Raw genomic sequence first — 14,953 nt, 5'->3', positions numbered from 1 at the left:
AGAACCTCGCGTGTGTGCTGTGCGTGTCTCACCGGGCAGAACCTCGCATGTGTGCTGTGCGTGTCTCACCAGGCAGAACCTCGCGTGTGTCCTGTGCGTCTCACTGGGTCGCAGAGGTTGGCAGCGATGGGGGAAACTGCGTGGGGACCCCAGGAGCCCTCCGGGCTGTTCTCTCTGCTTTTGTATAGATTTGACGTTTGATAATGGGGGCCGGGGGGTGGCTCAGGTGCTCAAAGTCCTGGCTTCAGATACTGCTGTCGATTTCGGGGGGAATAGCCCGGGACCCCCTAGACCCAAGATGGGACCTGCCACGTCCACTGGCCTGAGCCTGGCCTGGGGGGGTCCTGGGCAGTGGCATGAACAGGGACCCCCGGGAGTCGGCCTTGATTGAGCCCCTCCAGGACACTCACGTTTTTGAGCTCCCGGAAGGGCACAAACTGTACGATGTCCCGGAGCGCGGGCTCACCCCGTGGGGAGCGCAGGACGCCGTCGTCGCCGTCCAGGACCTGCATGTCAGTGAAGTCAGCGTTGCCCACGCCCACGATGATGATGGACATGGGCAGGCGTGAGGCGCGCACAATGGCCTCCCGCGTGTCGGCCATGTCGGTCACCACGCCGTCTGTCAGGATCAGCAGGATGTAGTATTGCTGGGGGCACAGGGAAGGCGTCAGCAGCACCACACCTGCTGTGACCCACGCGTGCCCCGCAACCCACCGGCCCCCAGACAGCCCAGAGCGCCTCCATGCGTCAGTTTCCTAGAACCGCCTTCGGAGCGCGGTGCCTGCGTCACAAACATCACGAACAACAGTGGGTCAGAAGCCCCTCCGTGGTGGGCACTCGGTTCTGGGCCTTCTGTGCCCCAGCTCAGGAAATCTCCACGAGGGCCCTGGAGCAGGTCTACGAAGTCCACGTTTTACTGATGGGGTCACAGTGCCCGGATGGGAGGTCTGAGGCCAGAAGAGAAACCTGCGATCCCAGGAGCCAGACCTGGAGCCCATACACCTGCTCCAGTCTCTCCAGGGTGTCCACTGTGCTGCACGAGACAGAGTAGAGGCCGGGCGCGGTGGCTCACGCCTGTAATCCCAGCACTTTGGGAGGCTGAGGTGGGCGGATCACCTGAGGTCAGGAGTTTGAGACCAGCCTGGCCAACATGGGGAAACCCCCATCTCTACTAAAATTACAAAAATTAACCAGGCGTGGTAGTGAGCACCTGTAATCCCAGGTACTTGGGAGGCTGAGGCAGGAGAATTGCTCCAACCTGGGAGGCAGAGGTTGCAGTGAACCAAGACTGCACCACTGCACCCCAGCCTGGCGACAGAGTGAGACTGTCTCAAAAAAAAAAAAAAGAAAAAGAAAAAAAATGGAACTTAAACTAAAATTCATTTCCATTGTTTAAAAAAAAAACCCACTCAATAATCTTGCCCAAACTGTGGACAGTGGGAAACATAAAGAGGAGGAGGGCTGGCCTGAGCAGCTGCCCCGGGGGGCTGGAACGGCCCTGTCCCCAGCAGAGTGGGAGCCCACAGCAGCCTCCCCAAGGCTGGCCTTAACTGAGCCCGTCCCACTGAGGGCAGATGTGTCCTGGAAACCAACAGGGGCCCCAGGACCCTGCTCAGAGTCACTCTCTCCGAGAGGCTCTCCTTTTGTGCCCTCCCCATCACCCTCTGAACCCCACACCTGTGGGAAGAATTACCTGTTGCGAGGCGGTCTCCAGTCCAGGCCTACAAGCACCCATGGCTGTGCCCAGCCTGGCTCTCAGCCTTCAGATAAACAGCCCATCCTCAGAACGTCCCCCCCCCCCCCCCACCCCCGATGACGCCCCCACCCCCGCTGCCAACTGTGTGAGCACCGGGCCCCAAAACCCGCCGAGGGGCCCCGCGAGGGCCGGGGCTTTGTGTCCAGGAGAGGGACCGAGGGTTCAGCCGATCACGTGTGAGTCCTGGTTTCAACCCAGTTCTAACCACAGAAAACCATGTCATGGAAACACAAACACCAGACGGACGTGCAACGCCAGGAGTGGCGGTTCAGGCACGGTCAGGTGTCGTGGCAGCTTAAAGAGAGGGCTTATCTTTACTGGCGGCTGATACTGATATTTACAGACGAAACCATCTGAGACCTGCTTCCAGACAACACAGGAACGTGACAGCTGAACAAATCCCAACTCCAGGCTGGGTCCCGTGCCAGGAATAATACTGCTTTGAAAGTTACGATTGTGCCAATTAATGAAATTGGAATATAGTCTACGTCTTAGATGAAAGTATTGTATCTAAATTCAATTTCCTGAAATCTGTATTTGTGCTATGGTTATATAAAAGAATATCTTTGATCTTAGGAAATATACATTGAAATATTAAGAGGTAGGCCGGGCGCGGTGGCTCACGCCTGTAATCCCAGCACTTTGGGAGGCCGAGGCGGGCGGATCACAAGGTCAGGAGATCGAGACCATCCTGGCTAACACGGTGAAACCCCGTCTCTACTAACAATACAAAAACAAAATTAGCCGGGCTCGGGAGGCTGAGGCAGGAGAATGGTGTGAATCTGGGAGGCAGAGCTTGCAGTGAGCCGAGATCTGGCCACCGCACTCCAGCCTGGGCGACACAGCAAGACTCCGTCGAAAAAAAAAAATTGAAAAATTGAAAAAGAAAACATACAACAACTACACAGACACGAAGCAGAAGTGCAACATGTGAGCAGCTGGTGGTCTCACGGGCCGCAGGACCTCAGCGCTCTTGTAACTTTTTGGTGAGTTTAAAATTATTTCAGGCCGGGTGCGGTGGCTCATGCCTGTAATCCCAGCACTTTAGGAGGCCGAGGCGGGTGGATCACTCAGGGGTCAGGAGTTTGAGACCAGTCTGGGCAACATGGTGAAACTCCGTCTCTACTAAAAATACAAAAATTAGCTGGGCGTGATGGCGGGCAGCTGTAATCCCAGCTACTCGGGAGGCTGAGGCAGGAGAATCGTTTGAACCCAGGAGGCGGACGTGCAGTGAACTGAGATCGCACCATTGCACTCCAGCCTGGGTGACAGAGCGACACTCTGTCTCCAAAAAAAGAAGAAAAAAAAAAAGCAACAGGCTGGTTGTGGCCCCAGCAACACATACAGGGCCACAGAACACTGGCAGAGTAGAGCCCAGCACAGTTCTCGGCACCATATCATGCATGCAAAGTAAAGACACACGTAAACAAAATGACAATGCACATACAGCCAAACAGCAGACATGTGTGCGGCCTTGCGGTGCCCAGAGGAAGAGGAGGGGGCAGCCTTGCTGGAGCTGTAGCCGTGACCCTGTGAGGCGATGGACAGCCCTGTGCCCAAGACACCTGCAGCTTTGATGCAGACGCAGTCAACCAGCTGGGCCCCCACCCTCCTGAGTTGTTCTGCCTCGGGGCCTCTGTGCTGGCTGTTCCCTCTGCCTGGCTGCCTCCCTAACGTCCAGGCGGTGGTGCACACATAGCCGACCCCACACCACGCATGCACCACGCCCCCTGGGCACCTACAGAGGCTTCCCCAGTGCGTTCCTCGGCCGCCGCCACGCGTGCCACCTTGGAGATGATGGGCGCCACGTTGGTGGGGCCGTAGAGCTGGACCCTGGGCAGACAGTTCTGGTAGGCCTCCACCACGCCCTGGATGCCTGTGGGGGGGCAGGGGGTGAGCCCGGCCCCCTTGCACCCCCTCCCCAGGCCTAGCTCGAGCTCCTACCTTCACACTCATCATCCTCAGGGCTGAAATTGATGGCAAAGTCATGGGACACCTGGGTGGGAGCAACAGGGCTCGGTCAGCTGCTCATTGCAACCCCCCTACTGGCCCCACATCTCTCCGTCAGCTGCTCCCCCCCAGCCCCCATGTCCCCCACCTACTGAAGAGGGCTCCGTCAGCTGCTCCCCCCCAGCCCCCATGTCGCCCACCTACTGAGAGAGGTAGGCTTCGACTTTCTAGGGGAAGCCGAACCCGTGGGTGGCCATGTTCTGCAGAGTCATGAGACGGGGGGGAGGCAGACCCCCCTGGCTTCAGCAGCGCCTGATGCTTACATTAGCCAATAAACCCCCACACACCATGGTTTCTGTTGAAGCCAGTTGAATTTTTTTGTTTTGTTTCTTTCTTTGTTTTTTTGAGCAGAGTCTCGCTCTATAGGCCAGGCTGGAGTGCAGTGGCGCAATCTCGGCTCACTGCAACCTCCGCCTCCTGGGCTCAAGCAATTCTCTTGCCTCAGCCTCCCAAGTAGCTGGGATTACAAGCGTGTGCCACTACACCCAGCTCATTTTTGTATTTTTAGTAGAGACGGGGTTTCACCACGTTGGCCAGGCTGGTCTGGAACTCCTGACCTCAGGTGATCTGCCCGTCTTGGCCTCCCAAAGTGCTGGGATTACAGGTGTGAGCCACTATGCCTGGCCGAAGCCAGTTGAATTGTTATGTGCATTACAGGATTCCAGACTAATGCCCTTCCCCGTCTCCTGAAAGAACATGGAGCTGGCCTCCAGACACCCCTCAAGCTAACAAGTCCTAGGAGGTTAAAGGCCAGCCTCTCTGGCTGGAAGCCTGGAGTTCCCGCTTCGCGCCCCAATCCCATCCTACAGTTGCCAGTTCCCAGCAGGCAGCCAGGGCTCCCCGGGCCAGGCCGCCCTCTGCCTGGAAGGGCATGGGAAGGGCACAGCTCGGAGATCCCGGGCTCTGGGTTCTCCTACCTCATACTTGGGCGGGATCCGGGCTCCAAACCCCAAAGCGGAAAACCTCTTGTCGCTGTAAGAGAGGCAGGCGGTCACCGGGGGCCCTGACCTCTCCTGGCTGCAGCAGGGGCCGCTTCTGAGGAAACACGACTAGCGCCCAAAAGACTAGGGCGGGCCCAGGCCTGGGACCGTGGCAGTAAGCACCTGCCAGAGGAGACCAGGGCCACGTGGGCCCAGGCCTGGGACCACAGCAGCAAGCACCTGCCACAGGTGGGAACTAAGGCCCGGGGCGGCAGAGGCACAGGCCCGTGTGCAGGGCGGGCACGGTCCTGCCGCCGGAGAGGCTGCCTCCCAACTCCATGCCCGTGCACACGCTGTCTCCCTGCAGGCGTCTCCTCAGGGGGCTCCAGACCCCGGGAGGGGTCCTGTGGGGCTAAGACACCCACTATGGCCCTCATCAAACCAGACAGAGGGGTCTGTGGGGCAGGGAGCTCAGGGCATCCTCTCAAGCCCCAGGCCAGGGGTCTGTGTTGTGGTGAGAAGCTCAGAGCACAGCGTTTTGTGCCAGGCCCTCCCTGGTAGAGTATCCACGGGTGAGCCCCATGCCTCTGTGACCTCAGTTTGCTCCTCTGGCAAAGCAGGACACAGACGTCCCCCCAGGACCACGTGCAGTCTGTGTGGCAGCCTCCAGTAGGGCTACCCAGCCCTTCCTCACAGAATCAATCTTTCTCTCTCTCTCTCTTTCTCTCTTTCTTTCTTTCTTTTTTTTTGTGATGGAGTCTCACTCTGTCACCCAGGCTGGAGTGTAAAGGCATGATCTCAGCTCACTGCAACCTCCGCCTCCCAGGTTCCAGCGATTCTCCTGCCTCAGCCTCCTGAGTAGCTGGGATTACAGGCGCCTGCCACCACGCCCAGCTAATTTTTATATTTTCAGTAGAGACAGGGTTTCACCATGTTGGCCAGGCTGGTCTCCAACTCCTGACCTCAGGTGATCGACCCGCCTCCGCCTCCCAAAGTGCTGGGATTACAGGCGTGAGCCACCACACCCGGCCCCTCGCAGTCTGACAAAGTCACAGTGCCCACCTCATGGGGCCCCCAGGCCTGACCTGGAGCCCAGGGGGATGAGGGGAAGCTGGCCGCACGCACCTGTCATAGTCCTGACAGATCTCGCCCACAGACACCAGTGCCTTCAGGTACTCATTGGGCTGGTAAGGGTTGATGTAATGCAGGGAGCAGCTGTTCCGCGGGTCTCCGTTGGAGGCGGTGAAGTCAATGGCCACCTGCAGCGGGCCAGGAGCCAGGAGCTGTGCTGGGCCGGGGCTCCCCGAACCCGCTCCTGACAGGTAGAGAAACCGCACCCAGAGTGGCCAGGACTCAGGGTCAGGGGCCAAATGCGTGGGTGGGGCTAGGGGGCTGCTGCTGGAGCTACCTCACCTGCTACACAGGGCCAGGAGGGGTCTCCTCAAAACCTGCCAACCCCTAGGCTCCCTGGATCCCTGGGAGGACACGCCACCGGGATCACCCTGGCCTTGTGGGGTCCCCACCCATCCTTGTTACCGGCCACCCAACCCCTCTACCACCCTCCCCGGCAGGGCCTGACAGGACCGAGCCTGGGTTGGGTCTCCTCCACGTTTCCCACGTGCCAGCTTCTCCCAAAGCCACTCTGGGCCTCGTTCAACAATAACATGAACCAGTGCATCTGCAAATGACACAAGGGTGACACAGGGGGCCGTGTATCTGCAGGTGACACGGGGGTGACATGGGGGGGTGACCAGGGGGGCCGTGTATCTGTGGGTGACAGGGGGGTGACCCGGGGGCCGTGTATCTGTGGGTGACACGGGGGTGACATGGGGGGCCGTGTATCTGTGGGTGACATGAGGGTGACCCGGGGGGCCATGTATCTTATCTGTGGGTGACACGGGGGTGACACGGGGTCGTGTATCTGTGGGTGACATGGGGGTGACCTGGGGGGCTGTGTATCTGTGGGTGACATGAGGGTGACACGGGGGTGACACGGGTGGTGCCGGGCTCCTTCGATGACACGTAGAACCTGTGGCTGGTTCACTCAAACGCTCACTCCAGCTTCTCCTCCTCCACGTTTTGTCTGTTGTTAAATGTGTTTGTGGAAGGTAAGCCCTGGTGATTCACCTCCCAAGGGGGATTGGGGCTGCTTCCTGAACCCCTAGCCTGTTTCCTCGACTGCACAAAAGGGGGGATCCCCAGGAGCCGCACATGGAGACATCGGCTCACGAGAACCGCCAGTGCCCTTTCACCCCCCAGGCTGGGGACCCTCAGGAGCTGGGGGACTCCAGGTATTTGACCTGGTTCCTTCTCAGGGTGGTCGGCGGGGGTGGGGGGGGGGGACGGGGGGACAGGTGGGGGCGGGGACGGGCAGGGCCATGGACTCACGGTGAAGTGGATCTGGCAGCCGCCCATGATATAGTCCAGGAAGGAGTAAACCCTGTGGAACTTCCGGCCAGCAGTGTCGGCGGCCACCCCGGCCAGGGACACCGAGGCCAGCGGTGTTGGCACCCACCCCCACCAAAGACGCCGAGGCCGGTGCCAGCTGGGATCCAGGCCTCCCTCCCCCAGGCAGCCCAGTCCCTCTCCCTCCTCTCCTCTCCCACATCCTCTCTCCCCAACCTGCCCCTCCCCAGGCCTCTGGTTGAGGCTCCATCCAACAATCAGAGGGGGCAGCGGAGGCTCCTCTGTGGGCCGGAGGCTTCGGGCACGGCCGCCTCTCACCTTCAGGTCAGCCAGGATGACCGCCCCCGAGTTCTTGTAACTGCGTCTCTTCTGCTTGTATTTGGGATTCACACAGTCCCACTGGGCCTGGGGCAGGAACAAGCAGAGGCCCCCCCCAGAGTGGTAGCTCTGAACACCCACCAGGGAGACCCCACCCAAGACCGTCCTCAGGAGCGACGGTGGCCCCCTGTGGCGGGGAAGGGCAGGGCTGCTGCAGGGCAGCGGGAAGGGGCAGCGTGGGTCAGACACGAATGAAGAGGGTTGGGAGTTGGACCCCCCAGCCGGCATGGCCCTGTCATTAAGCCCAAGGACGCTGAGGCCCAGGCAGGGGGGCAGGAAGCAGGGCCCGGGGTGGCCTCCCCACTGCACCCTCATCCGGCTGCTGCGGGCTGGGCAGGCAGACACAGGGGAGAGCACCCCTGGACCCCACCTCCCACCACCCCCATGCCCAGCTCCGCCCCTAGACGGTTTCACAGACACAAGCCCCATGAGGGCCAGCCCAGCCCTGGATGGTGCCTGAAAATTTCCAGCTGAACCTGATGGGGGCCACCCCTGCTATGACCCCTTGGGAACCAGCACCAGAGTCCACCATCCCAGCCTTCTCTGGTTATAACAAGTCATTGTCACCGCTCCCCACAACCCCGTCAGGACAGTGGGACAGGCTTTCACAGCCTCTGTGGTGGGGCCAACACAGGCGCAGCCCAGATGTGCCCCTGTTCACCTGCCCCTCCCCAGAGGCCCTTCCCCTCACCTGCCCCTCCCTGAAGACCTTCTGCATCTCCTCGAAGGTGGTAGTAAATTCTCCGATGAAGTCGTGTTTTCCTCGAGAGTCGTAATCCCAGACCAGGCACTGGGGAGCCCAGTCCCCCTCAGCACTGCCCCTTGGGGGCCCCAGGACCCTCCCACCCCTGAGCCCAGGTGTCTCCATCCCCGGCCCACATCCAGGCCACCCACTCATTGCCCCCTTGGTCTGTCCCGTCCCCCACCTTCAGAGGCCTTGTCTCCTCGCAGCTGCAGAGGGAGCTCAGCGAGACTTTAAAGGGCTCCCATACGGGGTTCAGGTTGTTCTTCACCACCTGTGGGCCGGGAGGGGCTGGCTCAGGGGAGGCCCAGGGCCCTGGGATCCTTGGGGCGGACAGAGACCTGGGTGGGAGAGTAGTGTGAGGCGGGCACCGCTGGCCCTGCCCCCGCGTCACCCCAGACAGCGCCGGGGCCCTGAGCTGGGGCTGGCACCCCCTCCCCGCACGAAGCCGTGTGGGGACCCGGGAGCCACATTTCCGAGCCCTGTGCCTCCACCTTCGTAACTTCTGCCATCTCTGAGCCACCTGCACTGCTCTCCTCCTTAAACAGATTCATTTTCACTCAAGTTAATTTCTCTCAAAAGAAAGCACTCTCTCACTGCAGTCGCTGAAATCCCATTTCACCTGCAGAAGCGGAAGGGAGGCCTAAAAATAATCACAGTCACAACTAAACAAGCCTGTTGGATTCTGGCTACAGCCATGGCCACCAAGGCCCTGCGCCGGCGGCTCCCTGTTGGAGGCTGGGAGCTCCTCCCGTGTGGCCAGAGATGCGGGAGGGCTGGGGACAGCCCCCTCCCCTCCCTGCGTTCCCATCCCCGGCCGCTCACCTCCGTCCTGTACACCAGCTGCAAGCCCTGGTCGTCGTTGACCCGGTAGAGCTCCAGGAAGGGGTCGGACTTGCTGAAGAGGTCCTGGGGAGAGGCACAAGGGCTGCTGGGCCAGGCACTGTGAGATCGGGCTTTGGATGGGAGCTGGCTTTGTCATTTCCCAGGGCTCACTTCACGCCACCAGCTGCTAATTCCTCAGGCACAAAACGAGGCAGCAAGTCTGCGCGGACAGCATCTCCTCCCTCCCTCCCACCCCCGGGATCTGACCGCAGCGCGCGACTCCCCTCCAAGGAGACACCCCACACAGCAGGGTGGGACCCTGTTCTGAGCTGCTCCAGCTCCTCCCCTTTCAGGATGGTGGCCTGGGGGTGCTGGGCCTCTTTCCCCATCACTGAGCAGGGTCATGAGTGGTCGTCACAGTGGGGAGTGCCCTGGTCCCAGCCCGGCTGCCAGGAGGGGCGGGAGAGCTAATGGCGGTGACTATGACGATGGTGACCGTGACAGCAGCACGCCCAGCCCCACCCCACGCACACTCCGCACGCTGCACACACATCTCATACGGGACACGGCAACGCGAGGTCAGCGCTGGGCAGGGACCGGGTTTTCGAACTGGTTCCCAGACCTCAGCCTGAGCCAGGCATGCCCGGCGCCCGCACTCACCTTGTCATCCAGCTTCCTGGCCCGGAAGGAGAGCTCCACGTAGCCGTTGTTCCCCGAGATGTCCTCAGCGATCACCTGGCAGGGGTACGCCAGGGCTCCAGGCTTGGCCAGGTGGGGCCTGACCCCACCATGGGGACCCGAGGCCCCAGGCCAGCCGACCCCACCCAGCCGGGCCTGAGAGGAGGCGTCTGGGTGCCCCCAGGGCTGTGCAGCTGCCGGCTCCTGCAGACCCTCCCTGGACCGCACGCTGCCCATCTTCCACTCGGAACACCCCTCGGAGCCACAGCAGCAGGGCCTGTAGGCTGCAGCAGGTGCACCCGGGCCTCACCGTGATGGTGGACTTGCCGGCGTTCCTGCCAAACTTGAGCAGCAGCGGGCGGGTCACTTTCTTCTGAGCCACAATCTGTAAGTCAGAAGCATCAGGCAGGGAGGGGCAGGCAGGGATGGCTCCTCACCCTGGGGACCCCACCGCGCCCTCACCGGGACTCTCAGGTCTGTCCTGTCTCCCCGCCCCCCACCATGGGCTTCACTGCCCAGGGCCCAGCGCCCCCTTTGCTGCTGCTCTCAAGCACCTGCCATCCCTGGGTGTGGCCACCCCTGCACATCCACCACCTCACGGGGCCAGCGGTCGCCCGGGGGAGGCAGAGGTCATCCCACCTATTTACCAGGTGAGAAAACAGGCTCAGGTGGAAGCCAGGTAGCAGCTCACAGCCCAGCTGGCGTGCACCTGCACAGGTGCGGTGGGAGCCCTCCACAGGTAAGCACGTTTGCCCTGACCCTTTCCAGGCCCAGGTGAGAACCCGCAGAGGCAGAGGCGAGGCAGGTCAAACGGCCCCGGACCCTCAGCCCAGCATGCCCACGTGGCCCCAGGTGGCAGAAAGGGTGTGAGTGAGGTGCCGGCCCGGGACCCCACCGCCCACTCCTCTGAGAAGGCGCTGAGGAGCAGAGTTGATTGTCCAAGGTGGACTGGGGCTTAGTCCCTGGCGCCTCCTCACACAGCCGGGGCCTCCTCTGCTGGCCGTCCGCCCCATCAGCTCTGAGCCCCTAACTGGGGTGGGTGGCGGATGACAGGCCCAGGCCCCTGCAGCCACATCATCTCCTCAGTGGGGAGCAGGGCGGGGGCGGGGGCACACGGCCCTCCCAGGCTCCGTGTCCTAAAGGAGACAGTGATGACCCCGGCAAGCGGGGACCGCCATCTCCTCACACAGAAGTGTTCTCAGCAGCCATCGAGGGACCCACTAGGTAGCAGGTGTGCGCTTCCCACCTGCCCCTCACACCTGCTACTGCCTGGCGGATGCTGGGGGTCCCAGTGAGGTGGGTGAATACAAAGCAGAGGGGGCAGTCCCTCCACCCCCACCAGGGCCGGCCCGGCCAGCGGCTTCAGAGCATGTGGCACTTTCCACACAGAAGATAAAACAGATCCCAGGTCAGGGCTGGGGAAGTCAAATCAGGCTAAGAGGTGGGAAGGCTCTCTTAGGGGTGCAAAGAAGGGGTCCTGGGTGCTGGGAGGGGGAGCCTCGGGCCAGGCCCCCCAAGATTCCCCGATTTAAAGGTTTCCCTCTAGGGTTCCAGAGCCAGGGCCTCTGCCTCACACCTGGGACTCGCCTGCCGGCCTGGTTTGCTTCCAGGGAGTGCGCAGAGAAGAAGGCGTGGCCTCCCCTTTCTGGCAGAGCAGGTCCTTGGAAGAGAAACGGGCTTGGGCTAACATCACAGACTCCCCTACCAGGAAGAGTGAGATCGCCGGTTTGTGCTAACAGCGTTTCATGAGCACCTCCCGTGCGCCTGGCTCTGGGCTGAGCTACTGTTTACTTCAATCACATGAGGAAACAGCTGAGGCAGAAGTCAGGCGTCAGAGGTCAGGTCAGGCTCAAGCCACAGCACAGGGACTGGATGCCAGGAGCTTCTCCCTTGACCATGGTGCCCTGCAGGTCAGCAGAAGCCCACAAGGGGCCCTCCTCATTGCTTGAAGTTTGCACATATACACAGCACACGTGCTCACACACACATTCATATCTGCACGCAGGTGTCCACACGGGCCCCGTGCGTGTGCTTATGTGGACAGGCGTAGGCTGTCCTGTATGGATTATGATACACGAGTGCACCTGTGTGTACATAAGAAGGTGTCCAGGCCAGACACAGTGGCTCATGTCTATAATCCCAACATTTTGGGAGCACAGGGTCGGTGGATCGGTGAGCCCCAGAGTTCAAGACTAGCTGGGGCAACATGGTGAGACCCCTGTCTCTTTAAAAAATGCAAAACTTGTCCCTGGGCACGGTGGCTCAAGCCTGTAATCCCAGCACTTTGGGAGGCCGAGACGGGCGGATCACAAGGTCAGGAGATCGAGACCATCCTGACGAACACGGTGAAACCCCGTCTCTACTAAAAAATACAAAAGCTAGCCGGGCAAGGTGGCGGGCGCCTGTAGTCCCAGCTACTCGGGAGGCTGAGGCAGGAGAATGGTGTAAACTCGGGAGGCGGAGCTTGCAGTGAGCTGAGATCTGGCCACTGCACTCCAGCCTGGGCGGCAGAGCAAGACTCCGTCTCACAAAAAAAAAAAAAAAAATGCAAAACTTAGCCAGGTCTGGTGGCTACTCAGGAGGCTGAGGTGAGAGGATTGCTTGAGCCCAGGATGTTGAGGCTGCAGTGAGCCGTGATTGTGCCACTGCACTCCAGCCTGGGCGACAGAGTGAGACCCCGACTCAAAAAAGCATGTCCATATTTCTGTGTCCATGCCATCCTCTTCTGTCTGTGCCCTCCCTAACTCCTGGTTTCCTTATCTAAAAAACGGGGAGGACAACAGGATCGATGGTGGGCCAGCTCCGACCGAGGCTGCAGTGGGATGAGTCACGCACACATTACGTTGGGTAAAAGAATCCCACAGCAGGGAGAACATGCACTGTGATTCATGGACGTGGAATTCCAGAAGAGATGAACCAGGCGGGGAGCTAGCGGCAAAGGGGCGGAGGGAGCTGGGGGTGATGGAATGTTCCATGTGATGGGTGAAATGTTCTGTGTGACGAGTGACGGGATGTTCCATGTGATGGGTGATGGAATGTTCCGTGTGACGGGATGTTCCGTGTGAACAAGACATAAGGATGTTCCATGTGACGGGTGATGGGATGTTCCGTGTGACAGGATGTTCTATGTGATGGGATGTTCCATGTGATGGGTGATAGGATATTCTGTGTGATGGGATGTTCCATGTGATGGGATGTTCCGTGTAACGGGATGTTCTGTGTGATGGGTGATCCATATGACAGGTGATGGGATGTTCCATGTGATGGGTGATGGGATGTTCCGTGTGATGGGATGTTCCGTGTGACGGGTGATGGGATGTTCCGTGTGACGGGATGTTCCGTGTGAGCAGGTGATAAGGATGTTCCGTGTGATGAGTGATGGGCTGTTCCGTGTGATGGGCTGTTCCGTGTGATGGGTGATGGGCTGTTCCGTGTGATGGGCTGTTCCGTGTGATGGGCTGTTCCGTGTGATGGGTGTTCCATGTGACAGGTGACGGGATGTTCCGTGTGAAGGGTGATGGGATGTTCCGTGTGACGGGTGATGGGATGTTCCGTGTGACAGGATGTTCTATGTGACGGGTGATGGGATGTTCCATGTGAATGGATGTTCCGTGTGATGGGTGACAGGAGGTTCTGTGTAACCAGTGACAGGATGTTTCGTGTGATGGGTGAGATGTTCCATGTGATGGATGATGGGATGTTGCGGGTGACGGGTGACGGGATTTCCGTGTGAGCAGGTGATATGGATGTTCCATGTGACAGGTGACGGGATGATCAGTGTGATGGGTGTTGGGATGTTGCATGTGACAGGTGATGGGATGTTCCATGTGACAGGATGTTCCGTGTGACAGGTGTTCCGTGTCATGGGTGATGGGGTGTTCTGTGTGAGCAGGTGATACGGATGTTCCATGTGACAGATGACAGGATGTTCCATGTGATGGGTGACAGGATGTTCCGTGTGATGGGATGTTCCATGTGATGGGTGACGGGATGTTCCATGTGATGGGATATTCCGTGTGATGGGTGACAGGATGTTCCGTATGACGGGTGTTCCGTGTGATGGGTGATGGGATATTCTGTGTGAGCAGGTGATAAGGATGTTCCGTGTGACGGGTGACAGGATGTTCTGTATGATGGGTGATGGGATGTTCTGTGTGACAGGTAATGTTCAGGTGTGTACAGTCACCTGAACTTGTCAGTCTCAACCCTTAAGATTTATGCATTTTGTCGTAAATTTTTTTTTTTTTTTGAGACGAAGTCTCACACTGTTGCTTGGGCTGTTGTGCAGTGGTGCGATCTCGCCCCCTACAACCTCTGCCTCCCGGGTTTAAGCGATTCTCCTGCCTCAACCTCCCAAGTAGCTGGGACTACAGGTGCGCACCACCACACCCAGCTAATTTCTTTTGTGTTTTTAGTAAAGATGGGGTTTTGCCATGTTGGCCAGGTTGGTCTTGAACTCCTGACCTCGTGATGCCCCCGCCTCGACCTCCCAAAGTGCTGGGATTACAGGCGTGAGCCACACCAGTCTCGGCAAGGTGTGAGGATTCAATGTGCAGCATGGGAAGTGTTTAGCGCAGTGTCCAGCAATGCCCCGTACATCAACAGATACTCTGGTCATGACTTGCAGAAGCCACTTTTGGGCTGGCTGTGGAGGCCATAACCCAGAGGGCATCACCAAGGACCTGCTGCTCACAAGGAGACTTTTTTTTTTCTTTTCTTTTTTTTTGAGACAGAGTCTCAATCTGTCACTCAGGCTAGAGTGCAGTGGCGCGATCTCCACTCACTGCAACCTCTGCCTCCCGGGTTCAACTGATTCTCCTGCCTCAGCCTCCAGAGTAGCTGGGATTACAGGCGTGCGCCACCACACCCGGCTAATTATTGTACTTTTTGTAGAGATGAGGTTTCAACATGTTGGCTAGGCTGATTTCAAACTCCTGACCTCAGGTGATCTGCCTGCCTCGGTCTCCCACAGTGCTGGGATCACAGGTGTGAACCACCACGGCCGGCCACCAGGAGACTCTGAGGTGCTGATATGGAGCAACTGCTGCATGTCATGGAAGTGAAAACACAAGATGCAGAACAGGGACCATAATTTGTGTTTTTTTGAAAAAAGAGGAAAAGTGGGCTGGGCGCCGTGGCTCACGCCTGTAATCCCAGCACTTTGGGAGGACAAGGCGGGTGGATCACGAGGTCAGGATTTCAAGACCAGCCTGACAAACACGGTGAAATCCCGTCTCT

At 59.3% G+C, this 14,953-nt stretch overlaps 1 protein-coding gene across 1 annotated transcript in view; it reads right to left on the bottom strand.

Moving 5' to 3' along the window:
• CPNE7 (copine 7) overlaps nucleotides 1–14,953 on the bottom strand; it is a 22,794-nt gene that overhangs the window by 641 nt on the left and 7,200 nt on the right. The window contains exons 3-14 of the mRNA XM_023229006.1: nucleotides 10,026–10,100; nucleotides 9,698–9,772; nucleotides 9,038–9,121; nucleotides 8,397–8,486; nucleotides 8,162–8,260; nucleotides 7,411–7,497; nucleotides 7,075–7,134; nucleotides 5,812–5,945; nucleotides 4,684–4,738; nucleotides 3,701–3,752; nucleotides 3,499–3,632; nucleotides 411–647 (exon numbers count right to left, since the gene is read on the bottom strand). Of these exons, the coding sequence (XP_023084774.1) occupies nucleotides 411–647; nucleotides 3,499–3,632; nucleotides 3,701–3,752; nucleotides 4,684–4,738; nucleotides 5,812–5,945; nucleotides 7,075–7,134; nucleotides 7,411–7,497; nucleotides 8,162–8,260; nucleotides 8,397–8,486; nucleotides 9,038–9,121; nucleotides 9,698–9,772; nucleotides 10,026–10,100 (1,182 nt within the window). The remainder of the gene's footprint in view (nucleotides 1–410; nucleotides 648–3,498; nucleotides 3,633–3,700; nucleotides 3,753–4,683; nucleotides 4,739–5,811; nucleotides 5,946–7,074; nucleotides 7,135–7,410; nucleotides 7,498–8,161; nucleotides 8,261–8,396; nucleotides 8,487–9,037; nucleotides 9,122–9,697; nucleotides 9,773–10,025; nucleotides 10,101–14,953) is intronic.

Source organism: Piliocolobus tephrosceles, chromosome 17 (assembly GCF_002776525.5).
Source record: "Piliocolobus tephrosceles isolate RC106 chromosome 17, ASM277652v3, whole genome shotgun sequence".
In the NCBI taxonomy this organism is placed as follows: domain Eukaryota; kingdom Metazoa; phylum Chordata; class Mammalia; order Primates; family Cercopithecidae; genus Piliocolobus; species Piliocolobus tephrosceles.
Note: the sequence above shows the minus strand (reverse complement) of the source record. Positions and strands in the feature narration are given on the sequence as shown.